The sequence below is a fragment of the Rhamphochromis longiceps genome, linkage group LG13, assembly GCF_057381845.1.
Source record: "Rhamphochromis longiceps isolate RC_006_pf linkage group LG13, R_longiceps_female_GT1.1, whole genome shotgun sequence".
Classification (NCBI taxonomy): Eukaryota; Metazoa; Chordata; class Actinopteri; order Cichliformes; family Cichlidae; genus Rhamphochromis; species Rhamphochromis longiceps.
Window position 1 is genome coordinate 18,834,401 of NC_140569.1, and position 15,342 is coordinate 18,849,742.

The 15,342-nt window shown below is 39.6% G+C and overlaps 1 protein-coding gene across 1 annotated transcript; it reads right to left on the bottom strand.

The window, feature by feature from the left end:
• Nucleotides 1-3,667: 3,667 nt before the first annotated feature.
• prom2 (prominin 2) lies at nucleotides 3,668-15,342 on the bottom strand. Its single transcript, XM_085428184.1, has 24 exons — nucleotides 15,196-15,342; nucleotides 14,058-14,369; nucleotides 12,917-12,981; nucleotides 12,346-12,551; nucleotides 12,054-12,174; nucleotides 11,562-11,625; nucleotides 11,349-11,438; nucleotides 9,420-9,616; nucleotides 8,901-8,975; nucleotides 8,312-8,375; nucleotides 8,046-8,202; nucleotides 7,807-7,959; nucleotides 7,604-7,727; nucleotides 7,431-7,519; nucleotides 6,769-6,853; nucleotides 6,491-6,634; nucleotides 6,334-6,402; nucleotides 6,156-6,248; nucleotides 5,989-6,042; nucleotides 5,778-5,858; nucleotides 5,096-5,164; nucleotides 4,892-4,981; nucleotides 4,641-4,753; nucleotides 3,668-4,535 (listed from the first exon to the last, which is right to left on the bottom strand). Exons 2-24 carry the CDS (start codon nucleotides 14,290-14,292, stop codon nucleotides 4,487-4,489), a joined length of 2,487 nt encoding a protein of 828 aa, XP_085284310.1. The 5' UTR covers nucleotides 14,293-14,369; nucleotides 15,196-15,342; the 3' UTR covers nucleotides 3,668-4,486.

The window sequence follows — 15,342 nt, forward strand, 5'->3', positions numbered from 1 at the left end:
ACACGACTTTGCCGTCCAGAGTTTTATGTGTAATTTCCTGCTCATTTGCATTTTAATAGCCTCGCGAGACGTGCTGCTTGTAACATGCAGTGTTGTTGACGTTGGAGTTTTGATTGCACTTTGGTATCTTGTAAAAGTTTTGATTTGTTGTTTTGTTTTAGATTAAGCCATACTGCTACAGAGCTCCGTGATGAATAGGGAAGTGATAGACAGCAGGTGGTTAACAATTTGTGTGTCTGTCAGGTCATTTTATTGCACTTTCCAAAACATGTCATTGGTATCTGCCTGCCAAGTCCTCCTTCCCACAGAATAATGTAGTTCTGGTTTGTCTAGATCTGTTGGCATATTCCTTTTACCCTTGTGCAGAGAGAACTCAACATGCCAGATGGTCTTGTGATCTTGTGAGACGCTGCTTTGCAAGTTAGCTACACAACAGACAATTGAAATGTCAAGACCAGTATGTCCTTACATGTTTTTACCTGTATTTACAGTTTAACCCAGCCTGAAAATTATTTGATTCATTTGATCCACTGCCCCATTAGAGTTTCACCGTATCCCTTTTCGTCCATGGCAAATCCACTTACAGCTGCACTTGTGTGTGTGTGTGGTACAGAGGAAGTATTTAGGTGTGTAAATATGCTGAAATATTTCCACATTCAAGGCCTGCACGAGGAATGTTTGTTCCGTTTAAGCATTCTGAACAGAGACAAAACATTTACAGTGCTTGCAAAAAGTAAAGCGAGGACGCACAGTGCATGTGTGTCCCTCACAGCAAATAGGTGGTTTCCGCATGAGGATGTGAAGGTAAAAAAAAAAGTGCTAAAGACGCAGAGGGTAGTAGGAGTCAAAACAGTGGAGAGGGAGGTGCAGGAGCCTGCATAACATGATACCTACCATCCCTCGGCCAATTATTTCCCCCCTCCTGTCTTTCTCCTTCACTTTATGTCACTTTTTTTCATCTAATTGATTTTTGCTGACTCCACCGTCTCTTATTACAAGGTGCCAGTGCTGTAATGCCATCGATTCACTTGTTCTAATTATAGATGGCATCCTGTAAACTGTAATTCGTCTAAACAGATGCTGGCAGGCTCTCCCTGCTGTTCTGTCCTTTGCTTGCCTTTGAGCAGCTGACTGCATCCTGCAGAGCAACTAAAGTGAATGCATCAGTAGAGGGATGGCCACATTAGAGCACTTTTTAAAACATTTCACGATCAGAAGTATGCAGGGGGTAAAATGTTTTTGATCATTTTCAAACCTTTTAGCAGGTGATAAAGGTAGCTATCCGCTTTGACATTACGCAGAAACCTAGAAACTGGAGTGAGTGTAAATGCTGAGCTCTTAGCTTTTAATTATAAGCTGTACACTGATCTCATTATTTGAAAGTTTGAGCAGTGAATCTTAGCGTCCATCATTCTGCACAGGGATGCCACTTTTCATAAACCAATTTAGAGATATTGGTCCATTTGTTCATATCAAGTAGGTGAAATTATAGCAACGCTCTATTTGCAGGACTCAAATCATCAGTAGAACGTCTTCAGCTTATTCAAAATGCAGCAGCCAGAATCCTTACAGGTACATGGAAACCTGACCACATTACCTCAGTATTGAAGGCATTTCAGTGGCTCTCAGTGCAATATAGAATCACCTTTAAGACCTATCGGGTCATCAGGTTCAGATCTTGTAACTGTTCTCGCCTCGCATCTCAGTCTGCTGAGCCTGCTTTCAGTTACTGTGGAGCTGTCTGTCTGCTGATTTGAGATCAATTACATCTGTGCATACGTTCAAAACCAGACTTAAAACCTTTTGGTTCTCACAGGCCTACAGGTCATGGGTGTTGTTTTGTTTTCACTGCCTTTAGGTATTGTAAACCTACATTTTTTTATGTCCTAAGTTTTCGTGTAATGAAATGTCTGTGTTAGCCCTTTGAGAGACTGCTGACCTGTCTAGGGTGTGGTAGCTGGGATACCACACCACCTGCGACCATGAATTTGATAAGCAGAAGAGGATGCATGGTGTTGAGTATAAGACTTGCAAATTCAAAACCCATCCCTTTAACATTTCAAATTAGGCTTCCGTGTAAGGCCTCAACAGCACCTGCAAGCTAACAAGTTTGTGGATGAAACCCTTGGTAGAAGGAGACAGAAGGGTGTGTATCTGCCGTTAACCAATTCCTGGTTATCAGAGAACATGATTTGCATCATCATTTTCATATTTGAATTTATGTATAGCAGACATAAGGCACCAAGATGGGAATGCGTCAGAAAATATCTATACAAAAAGAGGTATGCAGCTGCACAAGCGTTCGTTTCTTTTAATTCAAGCTTAAAAGTTTGAAATTGATTTACCAGTGCTGTGAAAAAAGTATTTTCCCTCTTTCCTTTTTTGTTTGTTTGTTTTTTGTTTTTGTTCTTTTTTGGGGGGGGGGGTGCATAATCATGAATTTTTAGCATCAAACATTTTACATAATTAAGGGAAATGGTTATCCAAACCTAACGCTCCCTGTGTGAAAAAGTCATTGTCCCCTAAACGTAACATCTGGGCACGAATAACTACAATCGAGCATTTGCAGTATCTGCAGATGAGTCCTTACTTCTCATGGAACAGAACTGAAGCCTTCCAAAATTCACCTTTTCTCATCAGTCCACAGGATATTTTGTTACAGATGTCTTGAGGATAATCAGGATGTTTTCTGCAAATGTGAGATGTACCTTCATGTTAAACTGAGGCCTCCAGTTGTGTAGATGCTGCTCTTAGTTCTTTTGTGATCTCCTGGATGATTTGCTGATAAGCTTTTGAAGTAATTTTGGTAAGCCGGACACTCCTGGCAAGGTTCACCACTATTCCAAGTTTCCTCCATTTGGGGACACACTGCGATTTCCTGGATTCCCAAAGTCTCGGAAACAGGTTTGTAATTCTTTCAAGATCGATACGTCAGTGACTTTGTTTCTCAACTGTTTTTTTCTCAGCATGATGTGTTACATTTTTGTTGATCGTTTAGCCTTTTTACTTTGTGATTATAGTTAGTGACATTGCACTTAGCTTCCAAAAAAATGTGGTTAATCACAGTTAATCTGTGATTTCACGTGAGAGGCATTTAATTTTTTACACAACACCAGGTAGGTTTGAATAATTTCTTTCCCGTAATGAATGAAATCCTCGTTTATAACTGCATTTTCTATTTACTCCAGTTATTTTTTGTTAATATTAGATTTTGTTTGATCTGAAACATACAAGTGTGGCAAATATGCAAAGAAAAAAGAAGAAAGAAAACAGGAAGTGGCCAATATTCTCATTTTCCACATGGCCTTTAGATGAACTAAGTTTGACACCCATACAGTGTTGCTGTAATATTTCCTGTTGCTTGGTGTTACTTCATTGCAGTCACACTGTTTCACTCCCCTAAACCTCAGTCCAGGTGCCAAAAAAACTTCCTGTTCTTAAAAAAAGCCTCAATAAAGCAGTTTCTAACATCTTCAAATGAAAGTTAAACCATGGCATTTTAGTTTTCAGCCAATTAAAACCAGTTTCATTGATGGTAATCCATCCTGTGTCACACGAGTGAGTAGATGTCTGCGAATGGTCACAAGACACACCAGTCATCAACCTAAACAATCCACAATGCTATATAATCAGTGGGTCTGTGTAAATATGATCAGATCATATCATCTGTTGTTTTGTTTTTTAATTGTTTGTGAAGAGAGTCAAATAAGTCAGCATGAACATAAAGACCAGTAAAAAGAAAAAGGAAAAAGAAAAGAGAACTTGTTAAACTAGCAGTTTATAGAAACATTAGCTATGGTTGAATCATGTTCGAGCAGAACAGATGATATAAAGTGCTGTGTAGCAACAGTATCGATTACAAATCCATAAATCTACATCTATCTATAAATCAGCATAAATTCAAAACATCTCTCAAAATCAGTTCACAGCAACATAATGTTAACAAAACAAAAAATGTAGTGGTTCTGTGTAGTTAGCAAAAACACAAGTGTTGTGGTTTTAATTTTCAGCATTAGTTCAGTTACAATTTATAACTGAGTTAGAAATGATTAGGCACACGTTAGAGTCACATTCATGGAGCTGCACACCAGCATTCATGCAAATGTATAAAGCAGCTCTGTTCACATATGAAATGCATATGAAACCTGTATAAAAACTTGAAAAACTTATAAAAACTCTAATTGTAATACAGGACTTTAAATTTGCTATGATAAAACCAATCCCTGCAGTTTCCCTTATGCCCTGTGTACCCCTGAGTTATTTTAAAGATGCCGTGTGAAACATTATTGTATGTGCAGTGTAGGACATTTCATAAGTTGCTTTTGAGTTTCCACCTTGTGGTGAAAACTGGATTTTTCAGACTTTTCATCAGAGTGACAATATGCCACATCTGTGCCTGAGTGCACCATATGTTTTTAGTTTGTAAGGCAAAGCAACATTTGCGCCTGCAGTCTTTTAAAGCAGCTCTGTGAGAATGCCATCTTTCTCATTGTTTCATCTGCGCCCGCGGGATCTGGTTCACGGTAATGTGGTTTCTGAAAAGAGACATGAAGAGTCAAAGTCAGACACATACAACCACCGTCAAATTAATCTGTCACGTCATTTTGACCCGTGCATTTTCTTTGCTTTTTTTTTCTTACTCAAAGAAATCCGATTCCTTCATTCTCCTGTAGTACTTGGCCAGCTTGATAGAAAAGATGATGCCGGGGATGAAGAACATTATGCACCATCCCAAACTGAACCAGAAGGCATTCTGAAGAGAGAACAGGCAGCATAAGACCATGCAGGCTTCATACAAATACAAACAAAAACAGCAAATGAAAGTTTAGTTATGTTAAATTTATATTCCTCTTCAGGGTGTATTTTGCTAGGTGGAAGATGTGATCCTCACCAGAGATTCCACCATGTATGCACAGACAATGACATCAACAGAGTCTAAAGCTCCTGCCACCGGCCCACAGCGGCCCACCTGCTGCGTGATCTGAGGGAAGATTGCATACAGATTACTAACACTAGAAAAGGTAAGCTCCGGCACCTGTACAAGCACAGGGCATTTATTTCAACAAGTACAGGCAAAGATTGGGTTAGACTTTACCATGAGTTTGGCCCAGTCAGTGTAAGCAATGAAGTAATGCAGCTGACAGTCCAGAAATGTTTTGCTTTCCTAGGTGGGCACAAAAAAATGGGGTCAGTTCCTTGTGTTTTCTCCCTTCTTTACACTGACAGGTCATGAGGGATCAGTGGGTCCATCATACTGTGATGGAAATAGCCCTGAACGGGTTTTTTTCTTCAGAATTTGTCCTCAGTGTAGAAGGGCAGAATTTAAACTGACTGCGACAGGTAGTTTAGGGAAGACAGCTGATATTTACAGATAATAGATGATAATTATAACAGTGTCAGCCTTATCTCTTAAACTGAAGGCCAGTGTCGCTTATTTACTCAGGTAGGAAGCAAATGTGGTTTCTGCAGGGCTAGTTTGGGCTATTTTTTTAAACCTTCTTCTATGACACAGTGAAAGCAACCGTTTTTGTTTTTAAGGCTCCTAAGACAACTTTCACATGACAAAAGACGGCGCTTAGAAATAATCTTCAAGGCAACGAGTTGCTATGTCCACCCTAACCCATGTGGTTGTGGAACTAGTAAGAACATTGCTTCCACTACAAGCAGCACATCAATACTCACTGCACCTCCTCCCCCCCTGTTGCCAGTGGCTAAATAACTGACCGACCACATGGAGCACTTTTCTTCCAGCTCATGTGACTCGTGCCTCTACTCACATTCTTTACAATCCGAGTTGCATTTGTTTTGAGAAAGTCTTGTGCTGCTTGCACATTGCTCAGCACCTCCTCCACCGTTCCCTGAAAGAGCCAAAAAGGCAAGCATGAGAAAAAATAAATACATGAAAAATAAATTTAAAACAAATAAGAGGATGAGAATGAAAAAATAGAGAGAATGAGTTCTGCGTTTGACTGCTCAGGGCATACTCACATTGACTTTGTCTGTAGTGGTTTGAAGGCCCTTGAGGCTTGAATTCACATTTGTCTATGGGCAAAAGCAGTCGATTTCTCTTTTTAAATTCCGATAACCAACAAAAGAATAAAACAACTCCCAGAATAAGGAGATAAGGAGAGAAAGAAAGGAAGAACAGAACTTACCAGCTGTGGCTTGATATTTGTGTCTATGTCAGCCTGGATCATCCTGACAATATTAGCCTCATTTTTGAATTGTTGTTTAATATCAGGATCAGGCTACAAACAGGCCAGAGGTTGGTTTGGTTAGGACATAAATCAAAGTCACATTAGTTTGTAATAAAGTGTAAAAGATTCCACTCACTTGAGCATCAGCTAAACTATTGAGGTTATTTGCTGTTGTATTCAGATTGATGCTGGAAATGGCGTTCATCTGAGGGAGATAAGTAATAAGATTACTTTAACATGTACACACACAATCATCTAATGACAGTTAGTGATCCACACAAAAAAAGGCATACCTGCTGCATGATAGCAGTGAAATCAAATTTTTTAGCTTCAGTGGAGATATCTTGTAATTGGTTTTTAATGTCATCACTCAGAAAAGCGACCGAGGGCAGAGAGATATTTGTGTTCTCAAAGTCCTGTTGGACACTTCCTGTGTACTGCGGGTGACCAGGGAGAGAGAGAAAAAATGTATTTCATCATTTTGATCCAGTCAGCATAACAAAACAATCTGGTATGCTTAATTCACATAGGGTTGTCTTCATTTGTTTGAAAGGGTGGCAAGGAAGCTCACTTTTGACACGTTTAGCAGGTTGCCAAGGTCTATGATTTGGGACAAATTGAGTGCTGTCCACAGAGCCTGGTTTTCCTCACAGTTTCTGAAAAAAAAATTGCTAATCAGAATGAAAGTTTTAAAGAAGCACATTTGAATTCATTTTCCTAAACAGAGAGATATGTTTGGGGGACCGGGCTAAATGTGTAGTACTGCCAACGACACGTTATTTTGACTCTGTACACAACTACTGTGTTTAAATAAAACAGTCAATATGTGATTGAAGCGCCACAGGGTTTTAAAAATGATTTTCATGAATTACGCCCATTTAAAGTTTCCCATTTTGAGTCACGGTGCTATTACGACTGGTAATACCTCAGATTTTCTGGAGTAGGAGCTGAGTATTTTTAGAACAGCATCAATAACATTAGTGTCACTAACTCATTGTTTTAAGTGCACAGACTCTACTGTAACTCTGATATTATGACATTAGAAGGAAATTTACTGTATTTCAAAATTTTGCTTATTGTGCATTATTCATATATCCCAAAGTTTTTCTCAAGATCCACAGTTTGCAGTTTTTACTGACTCCAATCATTTCATAATGGTTTTTTTTTTTTAGCTCTATTGCTTAAGCATTTTTTAAAAAACTACATGGAACATGTATATCTGGCATTACATACCTGTAGATATCAGAGATACTGATGTTCATTTTCATTCCTGAAGACAAAGTTATTTGCGGCAATGGAATCAAGCCAGAACTATCAACTAACTGTGAACAGAAGAGAAGAGCATACATATATATACATACACTGTACATGTATCTGCAGGTACATGTGTGAGTGTATATCGCTACCTTTAGCAGTTGTCCATTGTTCCAGGGTCGGCAGACCAGTGTGTAAACATTTTCACCCACCAAGAAAAGTATTATCACTACAATCATGAACAGCCAGGAGAAGAGGAAGCTGAAACCTGCACTCCTGCAAATACATCCAGGTCAGAGGTCAGAGAAGAACCAGGCCCCTCGGCATGAAACCAACATTCAAAGCCAGTACTCACATCATGAGGAAGATGCCTCCACAGTTCGCTGTGCAGGAGCGCTTCATAGGGTCTTCTTTTGGTTTCAGACCCAGAGGGCCCAGGACCAAACCCAGGACGTTGCACACCACAACCAGGAGGACCACACAGCATAGGGTCACACACACGCTCCATCTGAAGAAGTATGCACACATGATGACTGAGTCGTGGGTATTTCTGCCACTGATTACACAGCAAGTTTGCACTTCAGGGGTTCTTGCCTGATAAACTCGGCGTTGTTGATTTGTGGCAAGATATTCTTGATTTCAGTTTGTGTCGTGTTCAGTGTCCTAGACACATCCGTCAGCGCAGATACAGGGAAGTAATTTTTAAACTGACTGATTTGTGCTTGTATGCTGTCCAGCTGTTTGGTGCTGCCTAATAAAACACACAAGCTCAGTAATGCACACAAACACATGCAGTACACATATTTAAAAAATGAAGTTAGTTCAGAAAGTTTGTTACAACAGCCGCAGCATTTACTCACTTTGAACTATATTGTTGGTTTCATTGTTCACCGTCTGGGGGATGTTTTGGAAATACTCCTCCACCTGAGTTATCATGTAAATAGTTTAAATATATTGTTAACATGCCTCCATTAAAAATGATGTGAATATTGAATTTGCCTTTCTTTCAGTGAAAAAGTCAATCTTCAAAATCCTCAAAACTACAGCCTTTGCATGTGCTTGCATGTGAAGATCTAGTGTCTGTATAGTGTCTGTAAGGCACCCTCTGGCTTCTTTTCCTTTTGTGCGCAATATATGAAACACTCAGCTGAGCAAATGCCCCAAATTCTTGTTTCTATTGGTCACGCAAATGTACATCACAGCACCCCAGCACTGCCCTTTGCTCAATGCAACAGCAAGTCTTTCATCGCATGGCGCAAACCATAGGAAATAATAGGCATAACAATGTATCTGAAGGCCCCTTTATCCTATTTCACTGTTTCAAGACTCCCTTGTGAGCCTTCAAAGACCAGACAATACCAGTGTGCCTGTGTGCTGGGAACACTGACATTTCTCATGAGAAAAACAGATGTGTTCTCTGAGGCTGTTCTGTCTGCAGATGTCACTCACCTTGTTGATTTGGGATGTGAGATCAGCTTGGTTGGCTTTATCCACTGCGGACTGAAACTTGCTCAAGCCGCGAGTCTAGAGAGAACAATGACAGACACAAACAACAAACCTTTTTTTTTTTTATCAGCAACAACATGTCAGACCTCAAACTAACACAAGGTGGCAGCAAACTGCAGCAAAACCAACATTTGTGTCATGGAGCAGATGGACAGAGGACAGATCAGCTGTTCAGACAAAGTCATAAATGATCATGTGCCACATTGTCTCAGGCTGACATCAGACAGTGTTTGATTGCATAAAATGATTCTTCCTGGTTCTTCATTATAATATATTATAAAACCCACTAACAGGGCTGATTCTTTGTCTGTAGATAAGTCGAACCTGACTCATGTTTTCCTTGAATGACATTCAGAAGCTGTTTCTTTTTTTTGCCTTTGTCAATCAGAACCAATTCATCCATTCAGAAAGAAACAACAAAGCAGGAATGAGTCATCTTGTTAACACAAACTCTGTACTTACATCAATGGTGGTATCCACTGTTAGTGACTGTAGTACTTGGCTTAGTGTGGTACAGTTCTGGCATCTTGAATCGGATAAAGTCTGATTGATGCTGTTTTTCACAGCAGTGATATTGGCCTGGACGCGGTCTGCGCTGGACTGCAGCTGGACCAAAGACGAGTTCAACGTCTTCAGTTGACGGCTGGTGTTTTCAATCTCTGCTCGTATGAATCAAATACACAAATATTAGTCTCTATGTGTGTGTTTATACACTACATAAATATTCATCTAAGGCTGTTTATATAGGGGGGGGGGGGGGGTGTCCCTGCTACCTTCCTTTGAATGTAAAAGCTATATAAGAAGCTAAAATTCATGGGAAATTCTCACATAAGCCAAGTCAATGAACAACAGGAACATTTGTTTACCCACCCTCTTTTTACAATCCTGCACTAAGCCTGCTCTCTGTTACTTTAAGAGTGGATGTGCTCTGTAAAGAAGTGTGTCAACAAATGATTCAGCTGCTTTTGCTAAAAAGAAATGCTGAAATTCCCATAGTGAAAAGGTGGATCCTTAAAAGAGAATATTCCGGTGTCTAGACTAATATACTAAAATTAAACGATTGTAAATTAATAAACAAACATATCTAGGTTCCTTATACTATTCAGAGCCTCCGTGTCTCTGAGCTGACACCCTGGAAATGTTTTTAATACAAAGAGTCTGATCAAATGAGCTGCTGAGAACCGGAATGTCCACAGCTTAGGTTTCAGCTTTATAGGATAACCCTTCACCACTGCTGCTTGTTGAAAGCCACAGGAGATTTTGATGTAGATGCTTTAGATAAACTATAAAGGTTTCTAACAAAGAATGAGCTGACTGAGGAACACTCCAGACACTATTATATACTGTATACTGTGTCCCAAATATGATTATTTACTAGTTTTGAAGCTTTTTTAACCCAAACTGTCAGCAGACGCACATCATTAGAGTTCATATAAGGGTTAGAAAGCAGTATGATTGGGAAATCCACAGCTTTTAACCTATAATCTCTGAGTCTAAAAAGTGAAGTTAGTAAGGAAGTGCCTTGAGCCAGAATTCTAATGACCAGCAGGGGGCGATGTTTCTCGTTTCAAAAAGAAGTGAGATTGTGTGAAATCTTATGAGAAAACTTTCCAGATTCCTAATTCCTTGCAAAAATGTGAGAAGTCTTACATAATATTTGATATTTTTTTGTTCAACCAATTTAGAGTTAATAGGCCAGATTTTTTTTTTAATTGTATGCAGGGTACGCTTTTGGGTGTGGCTCCCTCGCGACTGTCCAAGTTTCAAAATGTCAGCCTGTAAATCAGTATGTAACCAGAATTATTATATTTTTGTGTTATCTAATTAGTTTTTATTTTGATTTCCTTTTGAATTTTTGTTTTTCACTTTCTTTGGTGTCAGTTAGTTTCCAGGGCATCTTTCTCCTTTTTTATTAGTTTCGGTGTTAGCTTTAATCTTTTGAATTATTTCTCTATGAGGGGCATGTGTCAGGGTTAAGCTTTAGGAAAATCAGTACAAGTATTACAATAAAAACCTTTTAAAAGCTAGTTTCACAGCTAGTTTTAGTTTTTAGTTTTGTTTTGTTTCACTATAACAACCTTATATGTAACATAATTCTTTTAGCTAGTCAAAGCATTGCACTTGCACTGTTATTTCTGTACTTCTGTGTCTGTTTTTTTCTTAGCTAAAAAAAAGAAACTAAAAAAGCTAACTAAGTAAATAAAGCAAATGCAAAGGTTTAAGGGAAAACTAGATAAAAGGGATGCCAAGGTGAAAAGCATTTACAGTAAACTGTACACTGTGTTTTTTGGTGGGGGTGGCTTTGTTATTGCCAATCTCATGACAGGTATCTACATTTGAACTTTCATTAACACGCTGATGCAGGACTCAGCATGCAGATATGGCTCATACCTTGATCCAGAAGTTTAACGGAGCGCAACGCTCTGTGCAGGGTACCGTTGAATTTACTCTGGATCGCTGATCCCAACTGGATTCCGATGTCTAAGACAGAAAAACATGTTTTGAAATGGTTAAACATGTGACAAGGGTGGGAAATGTATTGCAGCAGTTTGGTTGTACAATAGTTGTTCCTCTGCTCCTTCATTGTTAGTTCCTTTTTCTTACCTTTCAGGTTTTTTTTAACCTCATCCACAGTTTTGTTGCTCTTGTCCACAACACTGTTAATTTGCTGGAAATGGAGTAAAAACGAACTATTTCAGACTGTGTACTTAAGATATGGTTCACAACACAACAAACAGAGATGGCTGATTACATTGGCTGATCATACATAGCAGCTTTTGCAAGTGACGAACAACAAACAGCCCCATTTTCCATCCAACCTTTTCCCAGTCTCTTGTAACTTCAGATAAGTATATTGACAATGTGGAAAACGGAGTCGGTATTTAATCAGTGGTCTGACTTCAAAACTGAGGTCTGTTTGCATCTCACACAAAAGCTGCAGAGGGATTGCAGGAGAGCAGCACTTACTGTGAATAATCCGTAACAGGAACTAACAAAACAGTTTACGGTTAAGAATAAAGTTCAAGAGCAGTTAGTCAGCCGGTACCAATAAATGCTGTCACAATGCATTTCCACATTTTAGAAATGTTCTCTTGCCTCAGGCACATTGGTGAAGAAGGTGTTAATATTTTCAATAGTGTTTATCAGCTCCCCTGGACCCTTGTCCACGCTCACTTTGAAGGCTTCGTTACTTCTGAACATGCAGACATTCCCAGCTCTGCAAAACACATACAGACACAAACACAATTAAATTTATGTCACCAACGTATTGTTGATCTGAGCGATGCAGTGAGCCGTGTGCATTCAAGCTGTCTTCACTGCTAATTTCAGATAACACATCATCATTACGCTGGTCAAAACCTCCCAAGAGCAGCCTACACACACTCACAAGATAATGATGGTGGTGGCGAATGCACACCAGTAGAGTGTTTTCCTGCAGCGGTGAATGGAGGATGACTGCTCCTGGTACATCTTCCCACCGCAGTTGCCACAGCAGCGGCAGCAGGCCAGGAAGAATCCAACTATGGGCATGAGGACGATGTACAGGATCCCGATGGCAATACACACCAAGAAACCCACTTTGTGCACCAGGATCTGAACACGTAACATGCCCACACACATACAAACGATATGTATTAGCGTTAAGGTGTCACAAATATCAGTTTCAAAGCCAAGACGGCAGAACTGCAGCAGTTCTTTGTGGCCAGCTGTGACGTCAAATACCTGTGAGACATCAGTACACTGTGGATTTACTTTACTGTGGTGACAGTCCACAATCAAGTGGATCAAAGAGCTTTAGTACATTTAATGGACTGGAACAAAACACAAAGGGATTTTTTTTGAGACAGTCTCATATAACAGCCGTCAGAGCTCTAATGACGGAGTGGCCTTTTCTATTATTATTAGCACAAAGTTCCTGTTTACAGTAAAATATGTGGAAATCATGTACACTGCCTTACTTCTTTGATGGTTGCTTGATCTGGCGGCCCACGTTGGAACTCTTTGACTACCGTGACCACCAAATCTGGAAAGAAATTAAAGAGAAACATTTTATTTTTTTAGTACATGAGTGGCCAATACAAATCTATGCTGCTGGTTTCTGTCCTAGTCATCCACACAATTTGTACAAAGGCTAGAAGGACAATATGTCTTTCGCTCTGCATACGCGTTTATTCTTTCTCATTGTAAAAGTGGAAACCTGACACCTTGCATCTTGCCGTGACCAGGAAACCAGTCTAGCTTTCAGAAAACATTAGATACCAAAAACAACAATACAAAACCTATCATTTAATGTCTGACAGGGACAACAGCAGGCACAGGTGACTGAGAAGACATGTCGATCAGGAGACCAGATAAATGTTAAATGTCCTTTAGTATGTTGAAATGAATTTGCATTTTATAAAACATTTGCCAATTGATAACCACTGGCTTAATCGCTTTTTCCTAAGTAAGAACCCTGTTCAGCATTTTATCCTTATCGTAACATTAAGTTATTATTTTTTTATGAAACGCTGTTTGTTTAAGCCCTGGTGACCTCATGAGGATGGAAAAATCAGCGGACTCTTTATAAATGATTAAAGTGGTCATTGTGCGAAATCTACTCAATAAACATATCTAATACTAATACTGATAATCGTCGCTTTTAAATTCAGTCTGAACTGGTGAAAGGCAGGCTTTCGTGTAAACGTTCCTTCTTTTCATAAATCAATACTACATAGAAATTATTACACAGGTTTATGGAGCAATTGGACAGACAATAGATGTGACACACACACGTCTGAGCCAGGATACGGGACCTTACAAACAACAGAGCACCTAAAGGTTAAATATTCACTCTGCAAAATGCAAGAATGCCCATTAACTTCTTACTGATTAACCAATTCCATCATGTTTTTGTCTAGTTTCTTTGTAGCACGGAGCAGGAGTGCAGGGTAATAGTGTGTCACCTTTAACCAAACAGGGAAATTTTGCGACATGCAGAACATGAAAGCCAAAGGATTTTATTGTGATTTGAATATTTCCTGTCTGCTCTGTGCGTGTGTAGCTCGACATGTTGCTACATGAAGAAGTAAGGCAGTAAAGGTCGGTGGTGATACTGACCTGAAGAAAAGGCGTTTGGCTCAACTGTGTGGAGAAAGGATTGGACTATTGCTGACATAAAGCCTGTTTTTGAATTATTTTTGGCTGTATTGTGGTAGTGAGGCTGGGTAAAATTCTGTGGGGCCACATCTGCTTTACAGCTAGTTTGAGAAAGGACAGGCTGGGTCAGGCTGAGCCCGAGCAGCACCACTCCTACTACTCCGCACAAGTTCCTCATGTTCCCGTATAACCCCATGTTTGCAGGTGAAAGCAGTCAGAGAAGGCAGGTCCACAGAGAGCTCAACTCATGGCGCAAGCTCTTCCTTGAAGCATCTGAAAACAACACAATGAAACTGACAAAACCATGGTGCATCCGCACAAGGCAGAAAAATTAGAGACTGAAGAAGAGACGCATAAAGCCACAGACTGAGTCACACAGACAAAGAGACAACAGAACAGTTTGTTACAGCCAGGAAATGGGAAAGCAAAAAAACACTGCTGGCATTTTGTAAAATGGGAAATCTGAATACAGCGCATGTAGGTCCTTTAGGATTCTGTGTTATTCTATACTTATCGAGAGACACTCAATTGTGACCCAAAGGAGTGACCTTCATAATCACAGGAAAAGTTGGTAAAAATTAGATGAAGCCTGAATACTTTCATGGAATCGGTCCCTGCTATGTTTATAGTGTAAACACACAAATAGGTATGTGTCTCATGTACCTGTATCCTTGCTGTTTAACCCTAAACCATGTTTGTTATTCATAGCAGGAGACAGTAAAAAGGAATAAGCGGAATAAAAACAATTTTCAATGCATGAAACTCACATGCAACACTTGAATATGACTGTAATGTTTGTGAAGGTGGAGCTCTTTTAAGCAAATTATATTATCGTGATAATACAAAGTTCTCTTTTCCCGTTCTAAAATGCGTCACTTTTATCAGTCTGCTGATATTTGCCTTACATACTGACACTCAGCTGGGAAGAGTTTGAGCATGTCCTCCACGTCTAAACAGCAGCTGAGGTAAGAATGTGAACAAAGTGCGGTCAAAGTGAAGAGAGTAAAAATCATGAAGTAACAGAAGCGTAAAGTGAAGCCGAGTGTGAAAGCAGAAGACAAAGAGAGATCATTTGGATCTTGTCATTTGGAAAACATACCTTTCTTGGCTTGAGCGTTGAAGGACCGAGGAGCTGCTCTAGTCTCTGGTGAATTAGTAGGAGACTCTCCAATCCCACAAAAGAAATGTAATATGCTCAGTCTTGTTATCAAGTGGACTGTGTGCTGACTTGCAGAGAACTGCCACT

Excerpts from the sequence above, each read along its gene's own strand:
- prom2 (XM_085428184.1), bottom strand. The coding sequence starts at position 14,292 with ATGGGGTTATACGGGAACATGAGGAACTTGTGCGGAGTAGTAGGAGTG. Across the intron at positions 5,859-5,988 it reads CCACTACAGACAAAGTCAAT|GGAACGGTGGAGGAGGTGCT; the intron begins GTGAGTATGCCC and ends TGGCTCTTTCAG. Across the intron at positions 5,165-5,777 it reads CAACTCGGATTGTAAAGAAT|GAAAGCAAAACATTTCTGGA; the intron begins GTGAGTAGAGGC and ends GTGCCCACCTAG.